The sequence below is a fragment of the Pithys albifrons genome, chromosome 14, assembly GCF_047495875.1.
Source record: "Pithys albifrons albifrons isolate INPA30051 chromosome 14, PitAlb_v1, whole genome shotgun sequence".
NCBI classification, from domain to species: domain Eukaryota; kingdom Metazoa; phylum Chordata; class Aves; order Passeriformes; family Thamnophilidae; genus Pithys; species Pithys albifrons.
In genome coordinates, this window is record NC_092471.1 from 17,834,952 (window position 1) to 17,859,136 (window position 24,185).

A 24,185-nucleotide genomic window follows, 5' to 3' on the forward strand; every position below is an offset into this window, starting at 1 on the left:
TCTGATGCCCCTATGGCACAGGGGGCACCTGGAGTGCAGCTGTGGGCAGGGGACCCTCTGCACCCATTGCTCCCAGGCTGGGCCAGAGCAGGGGTCAGTGCCTGGACCACTCCCCAGGGGCACATGAAGGGGGCATCACACTTGTGTGACACGTAGTGTTGTGCCTGGCACTCATCCACGGCATCACTGCTGGAGCTTTTGGAGTGGTCCCAGGGAAGGGATGGCCGTGTCCACTAGGGGATGTCGCAGTGCTGGTCCTGCTAATGCTGCTGCGCGGGCTTCGGGGTGCCCTGGCTCACTGGGCTGGGCGGTGATGCCCAGTGCCTCGCCCAGCGTCGCACGGAGAGGTCCGGTCGTCCCGTGCCCGCGCTCCCGGCGGCCGGGGGTGCAGAGGCGGAGGTGGCCGCTGGGCGGCGCCAGTTCGCGGGCGCGCAGGTGTGCGCGGGCGCGCGCACAGGTGCTGGCGCGGGACACCGGGGATGCTCCGGCGGGAGCCCGAGCGCGCAACGCGGGGGGCGCGTGTGCTCGCGCACGGGTGCGCGCCGGCGCGCGGCTGGAAGCCCGCGGAGCGCGAGCGCGCGGCTGCGCGCGGCATACAGGCACGCGCGCACCAGCGCGCACAGGTGGACGCGGGCACGTGAGCGCGCACGGCTGAGCACGCACACACACGCGCAGGTGAATGCACGCCCGTTCATGTGAGCAGACATGCACATGCCTGTGTCACGTGTGTGAGAGCATGTGCGCAAGGCACAGAGAGGGACACAGCCACAGGCTGGGGAGCACCAGCACCAGTGGTGAATGGCTGCAGATGCAGATGAACACACACACACACACACACACACACACACACACGGGAACGTGCCCCCATATATATGCTGTGCATATGTGTATGCATGCACATGTGTGTAACTGAGTGGGTAGGGCCACTTGTGCAACCCCATGCATCCAAATAACTGCAGGTACAGGGAGTGGGGTGCATGTAGGCACGAGGCTATGCCCCATGGCCCATTTGAGACTCCCTTGCCCCTTCATGCAGGTCCTGCTGCTGCCAGGCAGGACCATGGGCCCCGGACATGGTGCCACAGCCAGCCTGCTGGGTACTGGGTTCCTCAGTGCTGGATGCAGCCATTCCATGGGGAGCCCTGGGGAGTCCTGTGTGGGATGCCAGGGGAGCCAGCAGGCCTGTCATAGTATGCAGGGTCCTGAATCTCCCAGAGGTGAAAACAGAACCCACAAAGGTGGGGTAGCCCCTGGCCCTGGAGTCTGTCTCCCCATCACTATGACTTTTCCATTTTACAGGTCCTGATCTGTCTCACTATATCCCACATACCTGGTCCTCAGGGACCAGGAGCTGGGAAAGGATGAGGACATGGCAGGTAGCGATACTTCAGTGAGAGATCACTGCCCAATGTGGGAGATGGGGGGGAGTCTCAGAACATGGAGGTCCAAACTCCATAGTAGCCCCCCCTCGCTTCTGCTGCTCATTAGAGCCCAAAGGGCAAAGCCATGCATGCCCTTCCTGCCCCTGGTCATGGCCCAGCAGTGGTCTGGTTTGGGGGGATGCAGAATTCTAGTCCAGGCCTGCCTGGTTGCCAGCATGGGGGCCCAGAGCAGCAGTGGGTGTGATGAGAACAGGGGGCCATGGAACACTGTGGGGTGGAATGTGATGCCAGGCCCTCTCTCCCTGCCTGTGGAGTGTTTGTGCACTCCAGCACACATGGAAGAGCATGTTCTATGCAAACACAGCCCTGTGGGGGTGTGTGCATGCATTTGCACCACAGAATCATGGAAGGGTTGAGAGGGATCGTTAAAGGACATTCTGTCCCATCCTCCTGCCATGGGCAGAAACATCTTTCAGGAACACCAGGGTGCTCCAAGCACCATCCAATCTGGCCTTGAACACTTTGAAAGATGGGTCAGCCACAGCTTCTCTGGGCCACCTGTGCCTCACCACCCTCATAGTAAAGGATCTCCTCTTTCTGTCCAACCCAACCGCACCATCAATCACCTTGTTCTTTGTCCTGTCATGACAGGCCCTGGGAAATACTCTCTCTTCTTTTTGAGCCCCCTTAATGTGTTGAAATGCTGCTGTAAGGTTTCCCTAGAGCATTCTCATCTCCAGGCTGACCAATCCCAGCTCTCCCAGCCTGTCTCCATAGTAGACAAGTTCCAACCCTCAGAGCATTTCTATTCCTACTCCATTTCTACTACCTACTCCAACAGCTCCACATCCTCCCACAGTTGGGGACCCCAGAACTGGACCCAGTGTTCCTGGGGATCTCACCCGAGCAGAGCAGAGGGGGGAGAACTCCTTCTCTCATCCTGCTTCCCACATTGCTGGGGATGCACCCAGGACATGGGTGGATTTCTCGGCTGCCAGCACACGTTTGCATCCACATACAAATGTGTGTACAAGAGTGTGGAGACATCTGTATGTGTGCTTGTCCATGCCTGTATGTGCTCACATGTGTGTGTGTGTTGCCATATGCCCATATGGCTGCATGGCAATGGTGCACACACTCTCCTGTGCCTGGGGTGTGCCTGCCAGTGCACATGTGGGCATGTGCACACAAATGTGTGTGGCTATGGTGTCCATGCCCACCCGTGCCAGCCATGTGGCTGTCCTCATCTGTGTGAGGGGCTCAGAAATATATGCACAGTGGTGGTGCATGTGCTCGCCTATGCCCACATGCACATGGTGCATGTGCTTTCCCATGCCTGGGATGTGCAGGCTTGTGAATGTGGCCTGTGACCACACACATGGACATGAAAGCCATGTGTGTACATGCCCATGCGTGTGCTTGCATGGATGGTGCAGACGCATGTGCACAGCTGGGATGCCTGTGCATGTGCTGGCCCTCACAGCACACCTGCACCCAGCAGTGGTGCGTGTGGTCTCCCATGCCCGTCAGTGGTGTACATGCGTGTTCAGGGTGGCAGCTCATGTGCACGCCTATGCCTGGGCTGTGCCCGCCCCTGCATGTGTAGGCATGTGCGCACGTATGTGCACGGCGTGTGCCTGCCCACAGCCGGCGGGCTGTGCGCTCCCGTGTGGGTGCGGGAGCGCGCACACGTATGTGCGGTGGTGGTGTTGGTGCGTGTGTGCGCGCCTACGCCGGGTGTGCCCGCACCGTGCCCGCGTGGGCGGGCGGCGCGCACGTGTGTGCACGTGCTCCCCCGTGCCCGCGCGGGTGCCGCACACGGGTGCGCGCGGCGGCGCGCGGGTGCCCGGCGTGCCCGCATGCTCGGGGCCGTGCGTGGGCCGCCCGAGCCGCGCAGCAGCACCCGCCGCGCCGAACAGGCCGGGGCTTGCGGCAGGGGCAGGGCCGGGGCTGCCTGCGGAGGCACGTCCCGGCGGGACCGGGGGGGCTGCGGACGGCGGGCGGGGGCCGCAGGAAGAGCGACCTTGCACCGGCAGCGGCGGAGGCTCGGGTCGCGCAAGGTGTGTGCGGAGCGGGGGGCGCTCCGCCTCTCCCCCCGCCGGGCGTGCTGCGGGATGCTCGGCGGGGGCCCGGCACCGCGGCAGCCCCGAGGCTGGAGGGGGGAATGCGCTCAGAAGGTGGTGGTGGGCAGGCAGCAGGGCAGCCCCTCGTTTCCCCGCGCCTCCCCTCCCCGCAACGCTTGTTGCTGCACGGGGAGACGGCACCGCGATTGCCGGCAGCTGCGGGAAGGGGGAGCGGGGGAACGCGTGGGGCCCGGCACGGCGCTGTGGGGTGCCCCCTCCGCCACCCTCGGCCCGGATACGGCAGCCCTGCAGCTGTTCAGGCTCGCTCGTCCAGGTACGTGGCCCCCCGACCCTCCCGCAGCCCTCGGGGCCGGCAGGGATGCCGTGGGGAGATGGCTTCCCCCGCATGCGGCAGCCCTGCACCGCGCTTCCATCCCAGCCCACCCGCAGCCACCTGCTCGGGGCTGGCGACCCACGGGCGCGAAACCGGAGGTGCTCCCATCCCTTCCCGGTGGCTGGAGCCAGGTGGATGGCGGGGGGCAGCTGCTGCTTTTCGTGGAGACCTCCCACAGCTTTCGGCCTCGCAGCAGCACCCCGGGGATGGGCAATGAGGGGGGCCAGCACAGGCTGCGGGGAGGGGGTGCACCCCTCTATGCATCAGTGCCAGGGCGTGGGGCAGTCACCGTCGCCCGCGGCCGAGCCAGGAACGGCACTGGGATGCCAGGCAGGCTGAGGAAGAGTTGAGACGCCGAAAAAAGGCAAGGAAGGGAAACTTTGCCTGCAAGGATGCCACCCTGAGCGGCGTTCCTGGGCGAGGAAGCGCCATCTCCCTTGATTTGCAGGATTGCATCTTCCAGCTGTCAGAGCCCTAGAGGGTGAGGGGCCACGCACCCACTCCTGTGTGTCCTTGTCATCTCAGGGCTGTCACAGGAGGCTGCAGAGCCCTGAGCCAAGCCGGGTGGGAAGATGGCTGAGAAGCTGGTGCCTGGGGACCTGTTCTTGAGGAAGACCCGGGAGTCGGTGTCTTCCCTAGACTCGGACAAGCTGGCACCCATCTCACCCGAGGCGGGTGGTGAGGAGTCGTCCGACAGCGAAGGCGAGCAGGAGGACAGTTCCCACAAGCTCATCCGGAAGGTTTCCACCTCGGGACAGATGAGGAGCAAGGTTGGGGCTGTGGGGTGCCTGGAACGAGGGGCTGGCGGTGTGTGGGGTAGTGCTGAGAATGGGGCTGGACAGTTCACCTGCTCCAGGGTGTAAATCACTGCCAAGGCACTTGCTGGCAGACTTGACCAAGCCAGAGCCAGGAGGGTTCTGGCCCCCTGTGCCCTGCAGGAGGGCATATGGAAAAGGTGCAGACTCCACAGTGGTAGTGTCAGTATTGGTCCCATGGTGCTGTGGAGTACGGATTTTATCCCATCATTCAGGGACAAGGTCTCTCCCACACCCGAACCCTCCACCCCCACCCCATTGCCTTCATCCTGCATTTGTATCCCCTGGATCCCCCCTGTGTCCTCCCTCCCCATGTCCCTGGAGGAAGGGGACTATTTCAGTTAGGCTGTGCCCCGTGGATGCTCTGTGGCTGAGATTTAGGGTCATGTCAGTTCCGTAGGCTCCTGGGATCCCACACCCTGCTGCAAGCACTGCGCTTGCAGTGCTTGGTGGGTGGCAAAATGGAACCTGCATATTTCCTAGTGCCCCAGATTCACTTGACTGTGCCAGCTCCCCTGTGGGCCCCATTCCCACAGTCTTCCCTAGATCCAGTCCCCTGTCATGGTTTGCTGGATGGATGGGGGACACCTTTGAGGTCAGACGTGACTCTTGCTTCCCAGCCATTGGTACGAGAGCAGCTGGTGTGTATGTGTCAGTTTGCTCAGAGGAAGCTGTTATGTTAGGACCTACAAAAATAAGGGTTGCAGTGCCTTTGGCCAAGCAACAGTGCGTGGCCATTGGTGTCCCAGGTGGGGACAGTGAAATGGCCTGGCACCTCCCACCTGCAGCACAGGGAGAAATAACCTGAGCTGAATGGCCAGATGGGAAGCAGGGAGAGAAGGAGATTTGGGGAGGGGGGGCGTTTTGGGGAGGGAGGATGCGGGCACGACGCGGGGTGGATGCTCTGGGCAGCATGCCGGGCGAGCGGTCCCTTTGCACCCACCTTCCGGCTGCGGGAAGGAGGCGGCAGAGTGAGTCAAGGCGGTGCCTGCAGTGCTGGGAAGCACGCAGAGGCTGCCAGAAATCCCCCCGCAGCCGGCTTCTGGTGCCAGCCGCCCCTCGGTGGGGATTTGGTGGCTGCGCTGCCCCCGGGAAGGCGGGGACAGCTCTGAAAACACGGCAGGAGGATGCAGTTGCAGAGCACGGGGATATCCCCGGGTTCTGGTGTTGAGTGCTGCGGGCATGGAGGGAGGCAGTGGGAATGGAACCGTGTGCTGGGTCAAGTGTCAGCTCGTGGCTGCCTGGGGCTGGGACAGGCTCCCCTCCCGCTGTGCCCCACTGGCATGAGGTGGGGCAAGGGACACTTGCCCAGGGGTGTGGAAATTGTGTGCTCCCAGTCTGGTGTTGTGGACTTGTCCCTCTGGGCATGAGATATTTCAGGGGCATGCAGCATTGAGGGGACTCTTGCTGAGTCCCTCTGGCTGCTCAAGGAACATGCCTCAGTCCCCTTCTTTGGAACAGGCTGGCAGGCTGGCACCAGCTGTGCCCTCTCCAACCTGGGTGCCAGGTGGGTGTCATGGGGCTGTGCCAGGTGCAGGGGGTCTGTGCTGTGTATGGGGCATGGTAGGAAGCCAGCATGGTGGGCAGGGTCCTGGGGGTGCTTGATGCTGCGTGGGAGCCTTCAGCACCCTTCCAGAGAGGTGTCAGTAGCCACTGGAGTTTGCCATGTAGTGCTTGCCATGCTGTGGGGCACAGGGACATTGCAGGTGCTAGGAATCAATGCTAGGAAACCTGAGAGAAAAGGGTAGATGATTGGGCTGTGCTGCAACACAGGGACATGAGCACACTCTGAGCCCCCAGCTCAGGTGCCAAAGCCCCCCCACGGCCACCAGCAGGTTTGGCCTCACCACTGACAGGCTGCGCGTGGGGAAAGGTTGAACTGCCGACTCCCTGCCTGCATCCTGCCTGGCATGAGCAATTAGCCATGCAGGAGGTGATGCTGTGCAGCGTGCCAGGGGAGGCAGGTGGCGTGATGGATGGACAGGCTGAAAGGACATGTCTGGGTTAATGGCCTGCAGAGCTGGGAAGAGAAGGGGTGAGCCTGGTGAGGCTGGAGCTGGACGGCCTGAGAGGGAGCAATAGATGCCTTCCCTGCTGCCTAAGTGCTTTCAGTGTTGGGGTTCACTGTTTTTCCTAAGGATCCCTTTGTCTTGGTCCTGATGGGCAGGACCACACTTGCCAGCCTGGCTCCGTGCTGGATGGGCTGCTTCCTTCCCTATGGAGATGAGGATTTTGGGATGAGGTTGCTGCTACTATACAGCTTGGGCTGTCCCTGGCTCACAGTCATGCCACAGCACGTGTGCTGCCCATCACTCCAGCCACAGCCACAGCATGTGTGCCATGGCAGGCACCTTCCCGAGCCACCTCCACATCCCTGTCACCCAGTGTGGGGCTGGGGCTGGGGCTGGGGGAGGGAACTGCCTGCACCCTGAGACAACTGGATTAGTGGCAGGGGAAGGGGGCACACTGGCCTGGTTTTTGACTGTGTGGTGCGGGGGGTGAATGAGGGGGTCTATAGGAGCCTGCCATGTTGAGTCAGGCCCTCCACCCCACTGCCCATCTGCACTGACTCTGGTGGTGGGAGCAAGCAGCTTCCCCGACACCAGGCTGTTGTCCAGCCCCTGAGATAGGAGCAGGTGAGGATCATTTGGGGATCTGCTGAATCCTTCCTGATCACCACTCCCCAGTCCCAGTGCCTCCATGCCTCAAATGCCCCTTCCCCCATCCCCTTCTCAAACCTCCTCACCAATCATGTACCCCCACTCCACACCCCCAGTTTGGCTTTATCCGGGTTGGAATTGTGGGCTCCCTGCAGGGCACTCTGTGCCGGCGTTGGCATGAAGGCGGAGAAGTCATTGTGTTCAGTGGCAATGACAGCTGCCAGGTGCAGGTGCCCCTGCCAGACTAAATGGCCCCAGGATGCATGGGCTTTTGTTGCCACCCCCTCAATGCAGCTGGGGGCTACCAGTTGCCTGCACCACGTTATAGGGGTGCCAGGGCAGAGTGGGAGTGGGATGTCACGTCATGCTGCTTCCAGGCATTGGTCCCCTTAGAGCTGGAGGAAAGACATGAAGGGGAAAGAGGGGCCACTGGCCCTGGGGTGCAGCAACATATTTGAGGGGGTGGGAGGACACATCCTGCCTGCATGTCCTGGGTGCTCAGCTCCCAGCACTGCCTTGGCACAGGCTCTCCTGACAGCTGAGTGGAGGCAGGGAGGGATCTGGCACTGCTTGGTTCAGTGAGTGATGGATCCTGGGGTGCTTGTACCAGAGCTGGGAGGTGGAGGCACACAGCCGAGTGCATACCAGGGATCCAAGGTTGCCCATAGGGCAGGCACAATGTGCATGGTGATGGTGGGCAGGGGGATGGCTTGTCTGCTGTTTCCAAAGGGTAGTCGTGTTCCTAATCTTGAGATACATCACAGCTCCTTGGTGGGGCTGGGGGACCCACCAGCATCCTTCCAGGGGTCTTGGCAAGGTTAATGGGGTTATTGTACCGGAGAAATGGGTACTTCTCATCCTTGTTGGAGGCACTGGGCATCCTGCAGGCTCAGAGTGCCCGAGAGAGGGAGGGAGCGGTACCTGTGGGGTGTTGGCGCAGCTGTGAGGAGCCTGGTGAGGTGCTTCTGTAGAGCCAGGCTGTAGGGATCTGCCTGCTGAGGGCTAAATCCTGGCCAAAAGACAAAAAAAGCAAGGTAGAGCCACTGAGGTCAAGCCTGGAAACCTCCTTTCTGAAGCAGGAGGGTGACATGTGCCTCCTCCAGTGCATCATCTAGACTTGACACTGGTGGGGGACTGGAGCATCTCTCATATGGAGAGAAGCTGGAAGAGCTTGGATTGTTCAGCTTGGAGGGGAGGTTGTAACCAGGGGGTCCTCTGTGTTGTGGTCAATGTTTGAAGGGGAGGGTGCAACAAAGAGGGAACCAGGTTCTTCTCAACATTGTTTGCCAAGGGGCACAGATGAAAAAATAGGAAATTGTATCTGAACACAAGAAAACACTGCCTGTGACCAAGGAGGCAGGGCTTGCTCTCATTAATCAAGGCTCACCAAGCTGGTGCCTGGGGTGTGAAGATAGCCCCACTGTCGCCAGCCGGATGTTTGAGGTTTCTCAAGTGCTCTGCCCTCTCCCCGCTCACTTTTTCCATTATGCAAGTGTTGCTCTTGCCTGTCCGTGGCTGGGCAGGGTGGGAGGGCGGTGCCTGGTGTCACCAGGACACAAGGGGCAGGGGGAAACCCACACAGGACAGGCTGGTGTGGGATGCCTGCCGGCAGGATGCTTGGGGACCGATGTGGCTGTAGATGGGGAAGCACAAGCTCATTTCTAAAAAGCAGCTGCTGCGGGATGAGGTGTAGAGGGGATTGCCTTTATTTCAAGGGCTCCTTCCCTCATTCCTCTCTGTTAATTCTCTGTTCCCTTTCAATGGTCTGAGTAGTGCCTCGTGGCACCATGTAATGGCATGTCAGGACCGTTGCTGGAATCTTGTCTCAAGCATCCACGCCACACTGGGAAAGGGTATTTGTGGTCCTGCAGTGGCAGCAGGGGTCCTCAGGGAGCACATGAGCTTCCTGGGCCACGGCTTAGCCCTGGCAACGAGCCCCCTGACTGCTCAATCCCGGAAGAGCTTGGCCGTGTCGCAAAGCCTGATAAGGTTTCAAACTGACTCCAGCCCACGGGGTGCCCAGGAGCTGCTGGTGGCCCCACTGCTGGACTGTTTGAGGGCTGTTAGCTCTCCCTTGCTGTCCTGGTGTCTGCTGGCTCAGCTGGTGGATGAGCTCTGATCCAGCTGGACCCTGGCTTGTACCTGGTGGGCTGCTGCATTTGGAGGAGCAGAGTGGCTGCCTGGAATGATGCTGGTGCGATGCAGGTTGGTGTGTTGACAGGTGATCCTCTCTCCCCTCTCCTCCTCCCTGATGAGGCACTGTGTGGTCACAGGGACAAGCTTCCTTCAGGAGTGGTGTAGCACTGCCAACTGGGTGGGCAGGCAAGTGTGATGCTCACCAGCCATATGTGCCAGCATTCCTGAGTAACAACCTTCCTGGCTGTTCTCCAGCAGCTCCTTCAATGTCCAAGCCAATCCCAGCAGGAAAACTCTCCTGCCCCAGCTGAAGTTAGACCTGGAGCACGATGGGCTCTTCCCAGAATGGTGGTGGCAGAGCTGGGAGAACAGGGATGGCAGAGTGGAACTCCTGGGGCTCTGCCTTAGGGCAGAGGGATGGGCTGGCATTTTGGGGTGCATCCTGCTGGAGTGTGGTCCCAGAGAGCAATGAGCTCCCCTGGATTGTGCTTCGAGCCTCCCTGCTTTTGCCAAGCATACATTACAGGCTGTGGCATGGTGGACCCTGGGAACCAGCCCAGTCCTGGTAGGGCACTTTACTGGTGGCCAGCCATCCTCCCAGGACCATTTTTTGCTGTGTCCTCTCCAAGGCCCCCCTGCCACTGCTGCTGCAGCGGCATCTGAGCTGGAGGTGGCAGTTTATCTGCAGACTCCGTTTGTTTTCACTCTTGCCTTTGCCTCCCCATCCTGCATCTCTGGATACCCCCGGTGCTGGGCACAACCCCGGTGGTGCTGAGTCCTCTGGGCTGGAGAGAGCAGGGAGGGACCTTGGGATGGGGCAGTGGAGTGCTGGGGCAGAGCCCCATGGAGGGGAACTGGCCTCGGCCTGGTGGCTAGGCAGGTTGCACATGGCTTTGGGTACTGTCACACTGTGTCGCCACCTCTTGATGGTATGGGACCAGTGTTGGCTTTGTTGAGGCTCCCTGCAGTGCTGCCTGGGGCTCTCCAGCCAGAAGAGCCATGGCTGGAGTGAGTGGAGGGGCTCAGGCTTATTTCACGGTGTGGGTGGCACACTGAGCTCAGGCTGTGCAGCCACCAGTGCAGAGGTCCCAGTGGCTGGGAGCTGCCAGTGGCCCCAAAAGCTTTCTGGGAAGAATAGGCAGTGCCTGTGCTGTGGGTGCTCAACTCTGGCTGCTACGAGCTCTAGGGTGCCTGATAGCCACTTGCTGTAGGGGACTGTGTTATTGTGGTGACCCTGGAGATGAGACCTGGACCGGGGTGATGCTACCCTGGCACGGCCCCGTCTGTCCTTGCCATCCCCACCCCTTTCCTGTTTGTGGCTTCCCACTGCATGACCAGGCCTGCTGCTGGCCTTGGCCATCAGGTGCCTCTCAGGTCTCCTCCTGTTCCTCATGCCAAAAGCAGGGGTCCAAAACCATGGAGCCACTTGGGAACTTCTTCCAGCATGGAGCAACCCCAGGTGCTCCTGGCTGAGACCTATGGACAAAAAATTAGGTTGTGGGTGGCTCACCCCACTGAGAGCCTGAAACAGCCTTTTGGCACCCCACAGTCATGTGCCTGCCCAGGCAGCATGGAACAGCCAGGCTCCAAGGCTCATTTAGAAGGGGTAACCTGCCTCATTTTCCCCAGGAAGGGGGCTGGCTGGTTGGCCCCATGCTGGCACCATCTGTACCTGTACTGCCTGGCATTAGCCCCCAGGGTGATTGAGGTGGCGTGTAGCAAGATGCTACATAGTGGCACAAAGGGCTTGGGCTTTGCTGTGCAAAGCAGTCCCTGAGGGACTCTTCCCATGGGAAGAGATGCCCTCTGAACTTTTCTGCACAAGCTTTGCTGCCCCATGTTGAGATGCTGGGGATTAGTCTGCGCTGGGGTAAAACTGAGACGTGCTCCCCCCGCAACGGCAGCACTCGCGGTGTTGTAAAACTCTGATGTGTGATGTGATGGAGGTGGGGGTGCTCTGTGTTTCAGGCTCTGCCATAGACCAGGTTGGCACAGTGCAGGCAGCTGCATCCTGTCCCTGCAATGGCCAGGACTGTGACATTCTGGGGCCAGGTGATGCTTTGTTGCTGCTGTCTGTCAGGAGTTGCTGCTGGAGGTGTTTCAGCTCTGACACCCTTGCAGGAGCAGGTGCTGCCTTTCCAGGCAGCTGTCCTTGCTGTATCCTACTACTCACATAGTCCTGGAGGCTGGCAGAGCTGAGCACCCAAGACCTGCTGGCTCCAGCCCCTGCTATAGTAGCTCTGAGCCACTGTCATGGACCTGTCTCCCTTCTCCTTGTTATCCTGTTCTCTTGCTCCTCCCTGTCACAACTCCCCACGCCACCTCTTGCTGTCACACACTGCCTGTCCTTAGCAGCAGCAGCAACAACTGCAGCAAATGCTGCACCTGTGCCCAGAGTGTGCAACCAGGTGTGGTGGAGGTGGCATTTGTGGCTGGAACCCACCTGGCCATGGCAAGACCCTGTCTTGCCCTCTCCTGGTGTGTTACAAGGGCTTCTGTGGTGCATGGTTTGTGTGTGGCTCTGGAGGTCACAGCTGGACCCTGCTGGAAGGCTGCACTCCCCTTGCTGCCCAGGGCAGCTCTGGGCTTGCTGTCTCCTCTGTGCTCTCACAGCTGAGAGGCCAAGGAGGGGACGTGGTGTGTCCCACGGTGTTGGCACTGGGGTCAATGGGCCTGCTTGATCCTGCACTGGCACTCATAGGCATTGTGGTGATTGACAACAATGAAACTCTGCACGGGGCCTGAGGGGCAAAGCATGGATACAGTGCAACAAAGGCTTCAAACAGCAAGCTGGAAGACAGCTGAGAACATCATGATGTGTGCCTCAGGGAGCTTGAGGAGGGGTCAGGCATTTGAGGGAGTGGAGGCTCATGGAGCACCCCAGGTGGAGTTTTGGCTTCTATGTTGCTTTGGGGGCTCTTGCTACTCCTGGTGCTCTGACCATCTGGTTTGGAGCTGTGGGACAGTGGATTAAGACTGATGCCCGGGACTGGCGTGTTTGAAGGCTGACAGGTGCCTGGGTGCCACCTCTTGCAGCACACAGGCTGGGCATGGGAGTGCAGTGCCCCGGGGCTGTGGTACTCTAGCTCTGCCCTTGGTGCCCAGTGCTAATTCACCGTTAAATGTGGCTTGTCATCGTGTGCCGGGATTGGATACAACCGCTGTAGCAGCTAATTGGAGAGGAGCAGCTGAACGGGGCTGCCGGCGGTGTTTAAAGAAGATACAATCAAAGATGAGGCAGTGCCAGAGCATCTCTGCCGCCCCACTCAGCACAGGCTCGTAGCCACATTGCAAACACTAATTAATTGAGTCTTGTAAACACCGCTGCGAGGACAGTAAAATATTGGCAGGTGCCGTGGTTTGGGGAGGGCAGAGGACAGGCAGCCAGACTGCAGTGATGTGCGGCACTGTGGGGGATGCTCTGCCTGCTGTGGGCTGCCCTCAGCCCCAGCTTGTCCCCTCCAGGGCTGTGGGGGCAAGACAGGGCTGTTGGATCCTCAGCTGTCTGCTCACCAACCTGGCTGGGGCCAGGTATTGCTGCTTCCACAGTGCAGTTCTGATGTCTCTGAGGCGCTGATGTCCCCTCTAAGGGAGCTCTCCCAGCCTCAGCTCTGCCCTTGGCTTCCAGGGAGATGCAGCAAGTTGAGGCTCTCTAGGCACTGTCCTGGGGATGGGGAGGAAGCATCAGCAGTGGGGGCTCTGCACCACTGTAGTCCTGCGTCTGCCAGCCCTGCCATGCCCAGCAGCATCCTTCCATATTATGGGGAGTGCCCAGCGACCGTGGGATGGTGGGCAGGGGACATAATCTGCCCTGCTACATCCAGCACAGAGTGAGCCCCAGAATGTCCCATGTGTGCTCCTGGGACCCAGTGGCTGGTGTCACAGGGAAAAGTGGTGGCTTTGGGGGTCCTGAGGGGCTGCAGGAGCTCAGGACACTGTGGTCTCTGCAGAAAAGCGTGAAGGAGGGGCTGTTGCTGAAGCAGACGAGCTCCTTCCAGCGGTGGAAGAGGCGATACTTCAAGCTGCGGGGCAGGACACTCTATTATGCTAAGGATGCCAAGGTAGGCTGCAGGGGGCTTCCATCATGCTCAGCTGGGGGGACTGAGCCTGCCAGCTCAGGAGGGGACAGAGGTCCCTGCCTGGTGGACTGGGGCTTTTCTTTCTCCCTTGCAGTCCCTCATCTTTGATGAGGTGGACCTGTCTGATGCCAGCGTGGCCGAGACCAGCACCAAGAATGTCAACAACAGTTTCACGGTGAGGGAGGTGTGGGGCTACCCACCACACCCTGTGGAGAACTTGGCACCTCGTGGGGAGGCACCACAGACCCCCCTCATCCTCCCAGAGCCATGGGGTGCCCCATAGCATGGCCTCATCCTGCTGGAGGTGGCACCGGTGTGCCAGGGTTTGCTGGGGGCTGTGCTGCCTGCTGGCTGTCCTGGTGGTGGCCTTTGCAAGAGGACATGGGGATGGTGGCTCTTGCAGGTGATCACACCATTCCGGAAGCTCATCCTGTGTGCAGAGAACCGGAAGGAGATGGAGGACTGGATCAGTGCTCTGAAATCTGTCCAGAAGTGGGAGATCCATGAGGTGATGTGGGCAGGGGGCTGTGTGGATGTGTGTCTGTGGGTGGGTACCGGTCTGAGTGATTTTGGCTGCCAGTCAGGAACTACTGTCCTTGGCACAGCCCCACCAGGAGGACAAGAGTTGGGCTGGAGGGACTCTAGGGGCCAGGAGGGAGGGAGTGCCAGTTGAGGGTCCCCGGCACTGATGGGGCAGGGCTGTGCTCCCCAGCAGGCCACGCAGTTCAACATGGAGCACTTCTCAGGCATGCACAACTGGTACGCCTGCTCCCATGCCCGGCCCACCTTCTGCAACGTGTGCCGCGAAGCCCTCCCGGGGGTCACCTCCCATGGCCTTTCCTGTGAAGGTCAGTGCCAAGGTCCTGCTGGGGGGTGGGCAGGGGCGGGGATTGGGGCAGGGCACCCTCTTGGGGCAGGACCAGAGCAAGAGGGATGCAGGGTGATGCCCACTGGCTGCATCCCCGATGCAGAGGGATTTGGGACCAGGGCTGTGCATCCCATGTGGTCCTTCCCTGTTCCTCACTGCTCCTCCTGTGCAGTCTGCAAGTTCAAGGCACACAAGCGCTGCGCTGTCAGAGCCACGAACAACTGCAAGTGGACAACCCTGGCCTCCATTGGCACTGAAATCATTGAGGATGAGGATGGGGTAAGCAGGAGAGTCCCTGCTGGGGACTGGCAGGACGAAGCCACCAGCAGAGCTGGTCTTGCTATGCCCAAATCAGGGAGCAGGAAGGTTTCTGATTGCTGTCCCCTGCACTGCATGGCCTCTGGGCTTGGCTCTGCAAGGGTATAACTTGAGGACACCTCCTCTGCGACCCTGAATCAGGATCCCTTATTGCTCTCTAAGTGGGGCCACTCCCAGACATTTTCTGGGGACACCTCTGGCCTGCCCCATGTACTGCAGGGGGCCAGACAGGCAGGGACAAGAGGGTACGGGAGGGGTCCCAGGGCTGCCTTGCCCTGCTCTTGGGCATCATACCCTGCCCACCTTCTCCATAGTGTCTGGGGAAAGGGCAGGCCTGTGACACTGTCCCTCAAGCATGCAGGATGCCATTAGTGGCTGCCCCTCTCTGCAGGTGGCCATGCCCCACCAGTGGCTGGAGGGGAACCTGCCCGTCAGCGCACGCTGTGCCGTCTGCGACCGGACCTGTGGCAGCGTCCGGAGGCTGCAGGACTGGCGGTGCCTCTGGTGCAAGGCCATCGTAAGGATGTACCCATCACTGTCCTCACCCCTCTCCCAGCACAGGCAGCACTCTCTCCTAGTTGCATCACTGGGAAAGCTGAGGCTGGGAACTTTGGTGCTGTGTCCCCCAGCTCTGCTTATGCAGATGTGACTGTGTTCCCAGGTTCACAGTGCCTGCAAGGAGCAACTTGGCAAGAGGTGCCCCCTGGGCCAGTACAAAGTGTCCATCATCCCACCGACTGCCTTGAACAGCATCGATTCGGATGGTGAGTCATGGAGAACATAGGGCTGGGCTGGGGGGGGAAGACAGGCTGTTTGGGACAAGCTCTGAACCCTCTGAGCTCTCTACAGACTTTGGCTTGTGGCACTGTGCTTGTTTGGTGGGGTACCAGGAACAACACTATCAGCAGGCTCCAGAATCAATGCCCCTCCCTTGGTTTAAGGTGGCTTGTTGCCTTGCACTCTGCTCCAGGGCTGCAGTGGTGTCCTACTGGGCTTCAGGGTGGCACTTCTTGCCTGCCTGTAGCTTCAGTTGCTCCTGCCAGGCCACCTCTCACAGTGGCTCCTGTCACAGTCCCTCTGTGCTGGGGTCAGTGGGGCCCTGATGTGAGCTGCCCTCTGTTGCACATCAAAGGTTCAGCATCTCACAGGGCAGGATGAGGTTGGTTATTTCCCAGTGTCAGAACCTTAGCTGTTTTTTCGGTAGTGCAGAGCACAGCTTTGCCCTGGCATGGGACACTGCAGGGAGAAGTTGTGAAGAGCCTGGGGGGACCTCTCCCACTGTCTCCCTCTCCGGACCTTTCCCAGCTGGCTTCCGCTGAGCAAAATCTGTTCTTCTCCTCCGGATATTTCCTTCTTCGTTCTTTAATGCTTTTCACCACTCAGCTCAGCCGGTGGCTCATCTGCCTCTTGTTACTCATCAGGATGCTGTCAGGGTAACCATCACGCGGCTGCTCCTCAGCTCCAGAGCCTCCGCTGTGGGCGGCTGATCCCGGGCAGCATCTGTGCCCTGCCTCTCTCCAGCAACCCAGCTAACCCTGGCTGTGACTGCTGCCCACCCTGCTGGGCTCTGCTGCCATGGGAGCAGCTCAGCGAGGCCTCAGCCTCTCCTTGTCCTGCCACGCTGTCCCACCCTGGCATATGGGTGCTGCTGGCAGCAGGCTTTTCTGTGGCAGCCCACGCTCTGACTCAGCAGCCCCCAGTGTTTTGCATTGCCAATCTGCTCAGCTGGGAATGGAGATGGAGTGATGCCCGGGCCAGGAGGGGCTGAGCTGCAAGAATGTGGCCTCTGCTGTGGTGGAGGTGCTGGGACTACTAGTCATGCCCTGTGGGCTCTACGGGCAGTGGCTGTGGGGCTGGTGCCAGCGGCAGTGATGGCTGTTGTGTTCCCTGCCGCAGCATTGCTGAGTCTGCCAAGGGAAGGAGCCTGCAGGCACTGGCCTGGGGACTGGGGTGGCCAAGATGTGCTTGAGGCGGGTATGGGCTTCAGGCCAGCTATCAATCCTCTACCTTGGGCACATTGTGTTCCCCATCTCATTTCCTTAAAAGCATGGTGCTTCCTCTTCCCTCTGCCCCCCACCACCCTCTGGCACCCTGATTGCTGTCCCTCCTGGCCCAGCGCTCCACAGGTCAGGCACAGCACAGTCAGGGTGTCCACATGGTCTCTGCTCTCCTGAGGTGTCTGTGGGGAGTGGGAGATGATGTTCACATGTTTGGGCTCACTGCAGGTTTTTGGAAAGCCACCTGCCCCTCGACCTGCTCCAGCCCTCTCCTGGCCTTTGTAAACTCCAAGAGCGGGGACAACCAGGGAGTCAAGTTTCTGCGCAAGTTCAAGCAGTTCCTCAATCCGGCCCAAGTCTTTGACCTCATGAATGGGGGCCCACACCTGGGGTAAGTGCCAGCCTGGGCACCCAGAGGTGGCCCCAGCAGGGTCCTGGCAGGCACCCAGCACAGACCCCATCCTCTCTCTCCTTGTGCCCCACCTAGGCTGCGCCTCTTCCAGAAGTTCTCTACCTTCCGGATCCTGGTGTGTGGGGGGGATGGCAGTGTGGGCTGGGTGCTCTCCGAGATCGATGCCCTTGGCCTCCACAAGCAGGTGAGTGGGAGGGCCTGTCATTGCTGGCACCATCCCCAGCACTGGGCACTCAGCCCAGCTGGGACTTCCCTGTGTGCCCTGGGGTGCTGTGAGTGATGGGCAGGTTGGGATTGGGGGTGTCAGAGGTGCCCTGAGGGCTGCTCTGAGCCCCCCGCCCCGGCCCTGTCCCTCTTCCACAGTGCCAGCTGGGTGTCCTGCCCCTGGGGACTGGCAATGACCTGGCACGGGTCCTGGGCTGGGGCAGCCTGTGCGATGATGACACCCAGCTGCTGCAGATCCTGGAGAAGCTGGAAAGGGCCACCACTAAGATGCTGGACCGGTGAGCATCACACAGAACACAGAACCGCCTGCCCACCTCCTGGCTTAGCATTTCTCAGGCAGCCTGTCCCAGTTCCCAGACTGCCCTTGTGCCAGGAGGTAGCAGACAACCATGGTCTCTTCTTGGCAGGTGGAGTGTGCTGACCTATGAGGCCCCCAAGCAGTCCCCGCCAGCCCTGAAGGAGGAAGAAAATGGGGACTCCAACATCCAGGTGGGTACTGTTGGTGTTTGAGGGCTTGAGGTGGGGAGGGCAGGCTGGAAGGCAGGTTCCTGTTCAATCCATCAGCCAATTCAGGGGCACACAGAAAGGGATTGCATAGGAAGTTGTCATGTGGGGACTGGGGCTATGAGGGGGCTGTCAGCTGCCTGCATGCAATGAAATGAGTCTGGCAGGTCTCAGCATGTGCAGATAGGAGCAGGCAGCAGATGAGATAGAGCTGGCCAGTGACAGGCCAGCTCTATCTCATCTGCTGCCTGCTCCCAGCTGCTTTGGACTCTTCTGTGTCCTCCCCTTCAGCCTCTTGCCTCAGTTTCCCTCTTGCTGTGGCTGAACATCCCCTCTGCCCAGCAGCATGGGCATGGCTGCCCTCAGGGCTGGGGAGTGGGCTGAAGAGGGGCTGTTCATCCCCAGTCCCTGGCTGGCCAGGAAAGGCTCCATCCTCAAGTGGGGCACACGGCAGGGTGGCAGGGCTCCAGCTGTCCTCTCCTGTGCCCCTCCAGGCCCAGATCTCCCATTATGCTGACTCTGTTGCCTTCCACCTGGCCAAGATCCTGGAGTCGGACAAGCACTCAGTGGTGATCTCCTCTGCAAAGTAAGGAGGGAGCTGTCAGTGGAAGTGCAACTGCCTACCAGATAATCCTGGCACTGCCCCTCTAGAGTTGGGGGTGTTATCCCAGCAGTCCCCCTGGCTGGCATCTGTACCCAGCTGGCTATGCCACTTTTCCACCTCCTGCTGCTTCCCTTGGCAGGTTCCTCTGTGGCACTGTCAATGACTTTGTGGCTGAAGTAGGTCGGGCTTACAAGAGGGCAACAGAGAACAAGCAGGAGGCTGAGCTGATGGCACGAAAGGTGGGTTGCAGGTTAGCTGGAGAGCTGGGCCACGCTGGTGGCACAGCCCCAGGGCACTGGAGGGGCTGGCAGGGGCTGCTCTGGGGAGCTGTGTCCTTGTTGTGCATGTATTGTGGTGTCCAAGTGCTTGGGGGTGCTGAGGCACTCAGGGTGCCCAGGGAAATACTGGGCACTGGTGGGGGCAGCAGCTCATGCCATGTGCTGAGCGGTGCTGGTGTCCCACAGTGTGCTATGCTGAACGAGAAGCTCGACTCACTGGTGCGGGAGTTGAATGAAGAGGCTCAGGCCATCATGGTCCCCGAGGGAATGGGAGAAGTCACCCCTGCCGATGCCAAGGACCAGGAGAAAAGTGGCAGCTACAACCCCAGCCCCATGCCTCGCATCTTCAAATCCAAGGAGCAGCTCATGCTGCGGGCAAACAGCCTGAAGAAAGCACTGCGGCAAATCATTGAGCAGGCGGAGAAAGGTGAGGGGGTGGTGGGGGCTGGCAGTTCCCCTGATGCTGCAGCAGCCTGGCACGGGCTGTGGAGCCACCATGGGTTGGTGCTGAACCCGTGCCTCAGTTTCCCCTTGGAATCCTTGGGATGGCAGCAATGCTGAACTGCCACCCTGGGCCCTGCCGGGCACAAGCCCACAAGTCTGACCTGGGGAGGGGTCACAGGGCCATGGGGCTGCCCAGACTCCCTGTCATGCCCCTCTTTGCATCCAGCTGTGGATGAGCAGAACAAGCAGACCCAGGCCTTCCAGAGCAGCACAGGTGCCAGCAAGGACAGCTCAGAGGAGCTCAGCAAGGAGGAGGAGAGGCTCAGTAAGATGCCAGTGGGGCATATGCTTGTTTGGGGGGGCAGGGAGGTGAGCCATGAGATGGGCTCAGGGTGAGAATCCATGCAGCAGCTCCCTCCCTTTCCCCACTGACCAGGCTCCCGGCGGGTGACGGTGACCTCTGCATCTTCCTCCATCATCCTGGACCGGCCAGACACCTTTGGCAGCTTGCAGTTCCCTGAAGACCCCAGCACCCTGTGAGTCTGGGGTCCTGCCTGCCCTGGGGACCCTGGCCCACCCTTGCTGCCCCTCATGGAGTGGGAGCAGAGCTGGTGCCATGCTGCCTCTTGGAGGTGGCTGCTGGGGCAGCCTCTGCACACCAGTGTGGTGTCCTTGATGCCAGGCACTCCCCAGCCTAGCAGTGCCCATGCTGGGGGAGCCTGCCTGTGCCTGGTGCAGGATCTCTTGCTGATGGTGGGAGCTCAGGGCTTGCCCCTGCCCAGTGCAGGCAGGTCCTGGATGTGCCACAGGTGACCCACCATGGGGACTGAGGAGACTGCAGCCATCCCTGCTAGCTTTAGTCAGGCTTCCCAGTGCAAGCCCCTCTGGGAGTGCACACCACTGCTCTGGCAGATGTTACACTCCATCCTCCAGTGCCAGGCCAGTGGTGCCAGTGTGCAGCTGCCCCCCAACCCACTGTCCCTGTCCTCTGCTTTCAGCCACTTCTCGGAGAAATGTGTCATGAATAACTACTTTGGCATCGGCCTGGATGCGAAGATCTCCTTGGAGTTCAACAACAAACGGGATGAGCACCCCAAGAAGTGCAGGTTGGCTGGAACCCGCCCCCAAAATTTCCCCCAGGAAAAACAGGTGTCCCTGGCTCTCCAATGTCTGCCCCAGGAGGGACTATAAAGATGCTGGGAGCCATGGGGGTGGCTTGGCACTGCACTGATGTGGGCTACTGCCTGCAGTAGATTTTCCACCTGTACCCACTGCTGGGATGAGCACCCATGGGTGGGCAGCAAGCTGCAAGCACCACAGAAACAGTGAAAACATGAGGGCTTGGTGGGATTTACTTGGTCTGCACCTGGATAGAGGGACACTGCCAAGCTGGCATGGAAGGGTCCACATCTGGGTGCCTTATGCTGCATCTTGGGTTTTTGGAGTTCCCCTACTCAGGCAGTAGGGAAACTGAGGCAGAGCCAGTGACCCAGGACAGTTCAGCCCAGTGCCACTGGGAGGGTGCAGAGCCTGTGGCAGGCAGTAGGGAACCCACAACCCCTCACCTGTCCCACTTCGCCCCACAGCAGCCGCACCAAGAACATGATGTGGTATGGGGTGCTGGGCACGAAGGAGCTTCTGCAGCGCACCTACAAGAACCTGGAGCAGCGGGTCCAGCTGGAGGTACAGGGTCAGGGGAATAGAGATAGGGCAGGGGGGGCAGCACTGGAGCAGCCCCCCAGGCTCAACCCTCTCTTGCAGTGTGACGGGGTGCCCATCTCACTGCCCAGCCTGCAGGGCATCGCTGTCCTCAACATCCCCAGCTATGCTGGGGGCATCAACTTTTGGGGAGGCACCAAGGAGGACAATGTGAGTGCCAGTGCCCTGAGGTGGGTTGGAGGGGCATGATGTCCTTCCCAGTCTCTGGAAGCCCCAGGATTTGGGTGTCCCTGTCTTGGGAACACACAGGGGAAAACGCTGGGTCCCAGAATGAGTCCAATTTGAAGGTCTCACTTGTACTGATCTTCTACAGAACTTTGGGGCTCCATCCTTCGACGACAAGAAGCTGGAGGTGGTGGCTGTCTTTGGCAGCATCCAGATGGCCGTGTCGCGGGTCATCAATCTCCAGCACCATCGCATTGCACAGGTAGGGAGCAAGGCACCCTGTGGATGCCACCACTCTGAGTGGTGCCAGAAAGGGTTTGGGGCAGCAGCAGAGCCTGGGACGCTGTGGCTCCAGTCAGCTCGGCTCCTGGCTGGCCCTTGCATGGCCCTGGGAGGCTCTTCAGCTAGAGGTGCAGAGCCAGCCACGATGCCAACTGTGGGCTGCCCACCCTACAGTGCCGCGTGGTGAAGATCACCATCCGGGGGGATGAGGGCGTTCCCGTGCAGGTGGATGGAGAGGCCTGGATCCAGCCACCTGGGGTCATCAAGATCCAGCACAAGAACCGAGCGCAGATGCTGACGAGGGACCGGGTGAGCTTGGGGTGCACAGCAGGACCGTGCTGGGGCACAGAGAGGTGTAACAGGCTCAGGGGGGCCATGTCTGTCCCCTGCAGGCCTTTGAAAGCACCCTCAAGTCCTGGGAGGACAAGCAGAAGGGGGAGAGCTACCGAGCAGCCGCCCGGCCACGGCTCAGCTCACAGCAGTCCATGGAGTACCTGACGGAGGAGGAGAACAGCCTCTTACAGCAAGTCTCGCGGGTTGCCGAGACCCTTATTGCCAGGTCAGACTGTGGGAAGTGGGATGTGGTGGGCACAGGGAAGGGCAAGCGGTGCTGTGGCCATGCAGAGCTGCCTGCCCAGCCCAGAGGAGCCTGAGCAGCTCCAGTCTCCCTGTAACCCACAGGATCCATGAGGCAGCCAAGGCTCACAAAGCTGTAGAACAGGAGCTGGCACATGCAGTCAACGCCAGCTCCCTAGCATTGAGCGAAGCCCTCTCCAACAAAGCTGCTGGCACCTCAGAGGTGAGCTGGGGCTGGAAATGCAAGGCAGTCTCCTTCACCTGGCTCCCCTGAGGCCCAGCTGCTCAAGGGGTTACCTCTCTCTGCCTCCCCAGTTTCTCAGCAGAAACGTGGCTGTGGAGGTGGTGCTGAGCATCAAGGAGCTGTATGCTGAGACTAGGGCATTCCTGGAAGGGAAGGCGGTGAGTGGAGGGCTGGGCAGCACCCAAAATCCCCCAAGAGAGATACCTGGTACCTCTCAGGATGGCAGCAGGGCTGGAGATGGTTCCTCTCTCCCACAGCTGGACTCGCCACAGGAGGAGGAGGCACTTCATGGCCCCCTGAGTGTGCTGGGCCAGGAGCTGCAGCGGCTGCTGGACATCCACTGGCTGGGGCCTGTTGCCCACCCTGCGGAGGAGGTGGGTGCACAGGAACTTGGGGGTGTCCCTGGGAAGCTGTAGCACCCCACTCAGCCTGGCTTCTTGCAGGAAGGTGCTGGTAGTGCCAACAAGGGCAGCTTCAAGCTTCGCCTCAACATCCCCAAGCCCAGGAAGGAGAAGGACAAGCTGCAAAAGCAGAAGGCCAACAGCGCGCTCCCAGGTAAACCGAGCAATATGCCAGGGAGAGAGACAGGTGCAGCTTATACTGGTAGGGATCCCCCTCTGCTGATCTATCCCTTGACCTCCTGTCCTGGGCATGCTATGTAAAGACCCTTGGGAAGGGGCACAGGGCATGTCCTGGCTGCCTCAGGGTGTCACCTTTGTCACCTATAGCCCTTTAAAGCTTACTTTTTCCGCTGTCAGACATGTGGAGCCCCCCATCCCTGTAATTCCACTGCAAGGGGGAGAAGGGGGCTATGGTACTGCTCAGCCCTTTGGGTAAGTCCCTCACCCACCGCTGGGGGCCTTGTCGAGGGGGAGCAGCTCAGATGTTCTGTGAGCAAGCTAAGGAGAGGAGAGACCCCTCCAGCCTGAGCCTGCTGCAGCCTCTGGCCCTGCAGGAGCCAAGGGTGGGAGTGGGGGATGCTGGCTTCTGGCTGCCTGCTTGGCTGTGTCCTGCTGCCTTTGCAGGCTAGAGGCCACCTCTGTGCTTTTCCTCCCTGCTAGCAGACAAATGGGGCCCCGAGGAGGTGGCAGCATGGCTGGAAGCGCTCGGTTTAGGGGAGTACAGAGATATTTTTGTCCGGCATGACATCCAGGGCTCAGAGTTGATCCTGCTGGAGAGGAGAGACCTGAAGGTACAACCTCCTTATGCTCCCTGAGGGACCCCTAGCCCTCATCTTCCCCTCCCTCTTGGTGGCAGGTTAAGGCAGGTGCTGACCCTACACCTGGCCCTGCAGTACTGAGCTTACACAGCTTGCACACAGGGGCTGGAAGCTGGGGAGGGGCTGGCCTTGGTCCTCCAGCTTGCAAGGCTCCATATGTCTGCCCAAACCCAGGATCAACAGCACCCTGCCCTCTCTTACATCCAGGCATGGGGACATGCTTGTAAGAGGAGAGAGGGCTCTAAACAAGCACCATGCTCCAGCATGTGGATGGAGCTGGGCTCTGCAGCCTCATCTCTGCCCTATGGCTTCCCCAGGGCTGACCCCTGCAAGTACATCAGCTTTCTTCTCTCCTTCCTCCAGGACCTTGGAATCACCAAGGTGGGCCACATGAAGAGGATCCTCCAGGCCATTAAGGAGCTCAGCAACTTGCCCTAGGGTGGCAGTGGGGCAGCAGCCCAACGCATGTGCTGGGACCAGGGTGTGGGGGGAAGGGGGTTAGAGGAAGAGGTCCCTGCCCTGCCCCATGTGTGTGGAGCCCCCTTGCTTGTCTCGCTTTATCTGTCTGTCCCCAGTGTCCCTGAAGCCACTGCTTCTCCCCAAGCCTGTGGGGCTGGAGACACTAAAGCAGAGGTCTAACCCCATAGGTGATGTGGTCTGACCAACAGTCCAGTCCCAACAGGGTCACTACAGGAGCTGGGGCCAAAGCAAAGTTTCCCCTTCCTAATGTGGGTATTTAAGCTGTGTAAATATTTGGAGAAGATACTATTGCTGCTGATGGTGTAGTGTCATTACTAAGGG

At 60.1% G+C, this 24,185-nt stretch overlaps 1 protein-coding gene across 4 annotated transcripts; it reads left to right on the forward strand.

The window, feature by feature from the left end:
- The first annotated feature begins 3,190 nt into the window (after positions 1–3,190).
- On the forward strand, positions 3,191–24,162 carry LOC139678715 (diacylglycerol kinase delta-like). Of its 4 annotated transcripts, none has more exons than XM_071569774.1 (30): positions 3,191–3,442; positions 4,365–4,609; positions 13,401–13,511; positions 13,624–13,704; positions 13,933–14,037; positions 14,245–14,377; positions 14,570–14,676; positions 15,107–15,232; positions 15,377–15,479; positions 16,941–17,103; positions 17,200–17,308; positions 17,488–17,627; positions 17,757–17,838; positions 18,348–18,439; positions 18,597–18,696; positions 18,922–19,162; positions 19,406–19,504; positions 19,616–19,715; positions 20,178–20,285; positions 20,766–20,862; positions 20,941–21,048; positions 21,212–21,325; positions 21,520–21,654; positions 21,738–21,904; positions 22,027–22,144; positions 22,237–22,323; positions 22,423–22,539; positions 22,609–22,720; positions 23,227–23,357; positions 23,748–24,162. In XM_071569774.1, the coding sequence occupies exons 2-30, from the start codon at positions 4,412–4,414 to the stop codon at positions 23,820–23,822; spliced, it is 3,459 nt and encodes a 1,152-aa protein (XP_071425875.1). In that variant the 5' UTR covers positions 3,191–3,442; positions 4,365–4,411; the 3' UTR covers positions 23,823–24,162. The 4 variants fall into 4 exon arrangements, with proteins under 4 accessions (XP_071425875.1, XP_071425876.1, XP_071425872.1 ...); XM_071569775.1 differs by having other exon boundaries at positions 23,230–23,357; XM_071569771.1 differs by having other exon boundaries at positions 22,237–22,539.
- The last annotated feature ends 23 nt before the right edge of the window (positions 24,163–24,185 follow it).